The sequence below is a fragment of the Acomys russatus genome, chromosome 7 (genome assembly GCF_903995435.1).
Source record: "Acomys russatus chromosome 7, mAcoRus1.1, whole genome shotgun sequence".
Taxonomy (NCBI): Eukaryota; Metazoa; Chordata; class Mammalia; order Rodentia; family Muridae; genus Acomys; species Acomys russatus.
This window is the reverse complement of record NC_067143.1, coordinates 55,169,250-55,175,412: the sequence shown is the minus strand read 5'-3', so window position 1 is coordinate 55,175,412 and position 6,163 is coordinate 55,169,250. Positions and strand designations below refer to the sequence as shown.

Sequence of the window (6,163 nt, the reverse complement as noted above, 5' to 3'; positions counted from 1 at the left end):
GTCTATTTAGTTAGGTGGAAAATGGAACAATTATGCAAGAATTCCTTACTAACACTTATATAGAAAAAAAGAACATTCCGTGATAAATTTATAAGTCTCCTGAATTGCATTGTGAAACCTGTAACATGTATGAACATCTTGACTCTGACAAAATAAGACTGACTCAAATTGGAATTTTACCATGTGAACTATCCTCAAACTGAAATTCACTAACTGCCTTTCAGAATATGACTCATTAACATACATTAACACACATTGGAGCCAATCATACAAGGTCACATCTAAGAGCTCTCCATTAAGCTATGCCGAGTGTATCCAAGACATCTCTAAGACTCAATACTGACTGCAGCTCTGGACACCAGCACTTACCAAGGCCCTTGTCAGAGGGGACTTGCATTGTCTGTGGCTTTCCTTTCCATAATCACAGCTGGAATAAAGTGAGATGACATTTTTACATGAGCTGCACCTGTAACTAGTACCACCTGGTGGAATGTCCAGTAGGTTTTCTGGGTACACTGTGTAATAATAACTCACCGGTTTTAAGACTTTTAGTGGGAGGCACCACACATGCATAAGACCTGGATTCCCTGATCAAGAAGGACAAAGTGCTCCCTTTTCCACAGTGGCAAACAGCCCAAGATTCTATTTTATAGGCTCCTCCAGATGAAGACTTTATAAAGAGAAGGGAGCTCCCCTGAGAAACTAGCTTAGGTCAGTCTGCTCAGGGACTGGGAGTTCTTGAGGGGATTTTCACACCATTGGAATCCTATGGGTTCAAATCCCATCTGAGGTTTCTGGAATCTCTTTTGAATTTTGTTTCAAAGAAACACCATATTCTATTTTATCAATTTTATGTGTTACTTTTATGCCCCTTAATTTCTGTAATAATTTAAATCACAGTCTCTTATTTTGGAATGGTATTTTCAAATATGTCCTTGTCATTATTATTCATTTTTTCTGACATCAAAGAAATTCACAGTGTTTTTTTTTATAATTCCACTTTGAATTATATATCATCATGTTCATTCCTAAAACTTTCTTAACATCTGATTGCTTATTTTGTTATATTTCTACAGTCAACCATATCAGAGAGATGAATAAAACTTACCTGAAACTAATCATTCAAAAGCTAATTTTTTATTTAAGCCTAATAATTTTTAAAGAATTTTATTTTATTGAAAATATTATTCTCTCATACATCTGGCTACAATTTCCCCTCCTTCCAGTCTTCCCAGCTTCCCCACCAGATACACACACACACACACACACTTTCCCACTCCCCAGGGCACTCTGCCTATGTCTCTTCTTCAGAAAAGAGCTAGCCTCCAAAAGAATACTGACAGGCAGGGCAAACAAGATGCAATAAGACATTATTAAAGCCATTATATTGAGCTGGAGAAGGAAACTTAATAGGATGAGAAGAGTCACATGAGCAAGCAAAAAAAAAGTCAGATACACACACTGATAGGAGTTCCATAAAACCACCAAGCCATATCATACACAGAGAACCTGTAGCAGACCCATGCAGGCCTGTGATGGCCACGTCAGTCTCTGTGAGCCCATGTGAGCTCTGCTTAGTTTATCTGATGGGCCATGTTCTCCTTGTATCTTCCATCTGCTCTGAATTCTAAAATCTTCCCCGAACCTGATGGAGACCTCCAATTTAAACTCTCTCTCTCTCTCTCTCTCTCTCTCTCTCTCTCTCTCTCTCTCTCTCTCTCTCTCTCTCTCTCTCTCTCTCCATAAAGTCTGATTGTGGGGCTCTACACCCACTCCCATCTGCTGCCAGAAAAGGCATCAATCTATGGAATGTCATTAGAAATCATTTAATTCTTTTGTAAGTTGTGTTTGGTTGTTTCCTAGGTCACTTGCTTATCTAGTCTCTGGTCCCTGGCCATCCAGGCAGTGCAGGGCCTTAAGTTAAACCAAACTTTGTTCAGATGCTCCCACAAGCTTTACGCCACCATTGTCCCAGTACATCTTGTAGGCAGGACAGATTGTAGGGAGAGAGTTTTGTAGCTGGGTTGGTGTCCAGATTCTTCTTTCTATACCCTATAGGGTACCTTCTCAAGCCAAAGAGACTAGGAAGTAGGAGGAAGGCTCAATGCAGACACCCACTTCTCCTCTCCATAATCAGTGTGCTGTACAAATGCTATCCACAGGAATGGGACCTCACTGTGTGTTTGCAGAGAGCAAACTTTCATCCTACATCAGACTAGGTTGCTTAGGATCTCTAACAAATACCCTTGTCTAACAGCTCATCCAAATGCAACCCAATCTCACCACTGGAAGCCATGTCTAGCTGCAAGAGATGGCTAGCTAAGACTGTATTCTCCATACTAGGAATCCTCATCAGGATCACAATCTAGTTCTGGGAAGTTTCCACTGCACTAGGTATCCCCATCACTCCTCCAATGCTCTCCAATTTCAAGCTGTTTTTCCCTGCAATCTCTGACTCCACTTCCCCTACTGGCTTGTTAATAATTTCTGTCCCCATCTACCACTATTGCACCAGAAAAATTTAGCTACCCTCCCTCAGAGCACTCCCATGCCTACACTGTGTTAAATTGATAGCCTTTTTAAAAATTGCTCCCCCCCCCTCTCTCTCTCTCTCTCTGTGTGTGTGTGTGTGTGTGTGTGTGTGTGTGTGTGTGTGTGTGTGTGATAGCTAACCATGGTTAAAATTTGAATCTTGACTTTAAAAAAGTAAACTATTCCATCCCCTAAATGGAGAGGCCTGGCGGCACTCAGAGGAAGGATAACAGGCTACCAAGAAGAGACTTGATACCCTATGAGCATATACAGGGGGAGGAGGTCCCCCTCAGTCACAGTCATAGGGGAGGGGAGTAAGGGGAAAATGGGAGGGAGGGAGGAATGGGAGGATACAAGACATGGGATAACCATTGAGATGTAATATGAATAAATTAATAAAATATAAAAAAGAAAAAAATTGCTCTTTCTTATTCTTCTTATTTTCCTTATCCCCTTACCGCCTCTCTCTCTTCCTCTGTCTCTGTCTCTGTCTCTGTCTGTGTCTCTGTCTCTCTCTGGGGTACCTTTTCCCCTCTTCCTTCTTCCCCTATGCTCATTTAATAAACCTCTATAACATAAAAAAAGAAAAAAATTTTAAAAGGTGAACTATTCAAAGTACCATGTACAGTTCTGAAAATTTAAGTGGTCAGAAAGCAATACTTCCTATCTCCTTAGTGCTATCACTTGTTTTTTTATTGTTTCTTAATTCCATGGCATTGTGGGTTACTGTTTATTATGTTTACCCCTCAGAGCTCAATGTTCTTACTTGTAGTATGTTGTGCCTGTTATTACACATAAAGGGTACAATATTTTCATTATAAATTTTTAATATAGCCAAGTCTTATATTTTATCAATAGTCTTATTCAGTTATAGGATGCTAATTATCTTCGTGTACTGTATATATTAATGTGTTAATATTAATGCCATATATTTACATGGTAGTTATTAAAATGCTTATTGAAAACCAATTATATCAATTCTGTCAATTTATGGGCATACTGCATAGTATGTTCATTTAACACATAAACATTCATTAAATATTCTGATAGAAGTAAAATTGAAGAAAAATCTGCATGTTGCTTTTTCTGTTTGGCTTGTTTTACTTAACACTGTCATTCCTCCATGGTGCTCTTGCATTATCTTTATACAGCTGTTGCCTTTCTTCATATTCCATGCTGGCCCTCAGCCCCTAACACTATATGAACCCATGGGTGCTGGAAGCTGTCATAAATGAAATTTAAACAGTTGCTATCTTTGTACTTTGGTATTAACCTACACGTTTGTTACTTTATATTAATATTGATTCTTTGGTTTTTGGGGTTTTTTTTAGAAAAAAATTACAATTTTGGTCTGAGAGATGGATTGGATGTTTATGAGAAGACAGAATTCAGTTTCCAGCATCCAAACCCTGCACTTTACTCCCCTGTAACTTAGAAACCAGAAGATCCAATGTCCTTGGGGCCTCTGTAGGCATCTGAGTCTATATGGTATACACTCACACAAACACAGATACATGCACACACAAATACACACACACACACACACACACACACTAAATCTTTAATACTTCATAAAAGGACTTTGTATATTCTTTATTCACCTGACAGTGTGACAGAAGTTTCTGTTCCTTCAGGTTGCAGGATTTTCCTGTGTCTCTTCATCTGTCTTTTTCCCACAGCTTACAGCCTCATTTCACTATTGCACACCAGGTCACCACCAAAGATTCTTTGATGACAAAAAGCATTACTAAGCAGTTATTGGTCCATACTTTGGAAATAAGAACTTAACAAATTTGAGGTCTAAAGAGATGACTGATGTGCAAACACAAGGACTTAGTGTCAGCACTCCAGCATCCCTGTGGAAACCTGTTATGGTGGCACATATCTTTAACCTCAGCACTGAGAGAGGTCAAAATTAGGAAAATTTCTGGAGCTCACTGGGAAACCACTGTAGCCGAATTGGTGAGCACCAGTTTCAGAAAGAGACTATGTGTCAAAAAATAAGACTGATCAAGAAAGACACCAGGCATTGACTTTTGGCCTCCATACATATATGTGAAAACACACGTGAACATGCACCTATGCACATGTGCAAACATCCATAAAAACACATAGAGACACACACATGTACTAGCAAAATATTTAACATAAACACAAATTTTGAAAACTAAATGTTGCTCGTGTATTCTGTAAATGCTTATTTCTATGTAAGTAACTTCTACTACATTTATGTGATTTTTCATATAAATTCTCATTTTCATACTATTATTTAAATTTTTTAAATATAGTTGGAGCTATTGTCTACATTAAAAGCTTGAGGCTTATTGTCCTCATTACAAGAAATAAAATGCTTCACAAATTTGCATATTGCATAACCTTTTTCTTTGAGATCGTAATTTTATTTTAGAGTGTAAAAAGTAAGGTCAAGCTTTTCCATGTAACACTCTTAACCTCAATCATTTAAATGTCTATAGTTTATTTCTAATGGCCATAGCTACTCTTTCTCTGATCTGCTTAGTTCTAACACCATAAATAACAGGATTAAGAGCAGGAGGAATGACAACATAAAAGTTGGCAAGAAGAATATGGATGTATCTGGGAACATTTCGGCCAAACCGATGAGTCATAAAAGAGAAAAATGCTGGTGTATAAAAAGAGAGCATTACACAAACATGAGAGCCACAGGTGCTGAGAGCCTTTAGTCGAGCATCCCTAGAAGGCAGACGGAAGACAGCACGGAGGATCTGGACATAGGAGATTATAATTGCTATAATATCAAACACCAAGATTGCGATGGCACACAATCCATAGATGATGTTGACCTTGATGCTGGCACAGGACAGGCGGGCAATGCCCATGTGCTCACAGTATGTGTGTGGGATAACTTGATGTCCACAGAAGGGTAATCTCAGAATGAGCACAACAAAGGGAATCGCAATGGCTAATGGTCTCAGGAGGATGACCCAAGCAATGATGAATACTACCTTGTTTGTCAGCACCAGTGTGTATTGAAGAGGATTACAGATGGCCACATAGCGATCATAGGCCATTGCCAAAAGTACAGCTGACTCCATACCTGTGCACAGGTGGATGAAGAACATCTGGACAACACAACCCTCAAATGATATCTGTTTCAGGTTGAGCCAGAAGATTCCAAGCATCTTGGGGATGGTGGACGTGGACAACCCAAGGTCAATAGATGACAGAATGACCAGGAAGTAGAACATGGGCTGATGGAGGCTATGTTCAGTCTGAATCACAAAAATAATTGTAATATTTCCCAGTAGAGCAGTCAAATACACAACAAAAAATGGAAATCCAATCCATATATGCACATCCTCCAGCCCTGGAATTCCCAGAAGAAGAAAAAAGTAGGGGTGGAATTGTGTGTGATTGGAAGAGACCATGGTTCTATTGTCTTTATGGCTGCTTATGCCATGCACCAGATGGCAGCTCTTCTTTCCCAAGGTCACTGAATTCCTGTAGAATTAGATAAAAATGTCTTTCCTAATGACAAAGCCCATCATAAATACTTAAATTCATGCTGTTTTTATATTACCTCAAAAAAGTACTTTATTGCACCTCTTTGTACTTACATATATAAAAATTAAATGACTTCTTTTCAAGGACT

The 6,163-nt window shown here is 38.8% G+C and overlaps 1 protein-coding gene across 1 annotated transcript; it reads right to left on the bottom strand.

The window, feature by feature from the left end:
• Positions 1-5,000: 5,000 nt before the first annotated feature.
• Positions 5,001-5,939, bottom strand: LOC127192195 (olfactory receptor 52E1-like). Its single transcript, XM_051149518.1, has one exon. The coding sequence runs from the start codon at positions 5,937-5,939 to the stop codon at positions 5,001-5,003; it is 939 nt and encodes a 312-aa protein (XP_051005475.1).
• Positions 5,940-6,163: the final 224 nt, after the last annotated feature.

Bases quoted from the DNA above. Each gene is read 5' to 3' on its own strand.
- LOC127192195 (XM_051149518.1), bottom strand. From the start codon at position 5,939: ATGGTCTCTTCCAATCACACACAATTCCACCCCTACTTTTTTCTTCTT.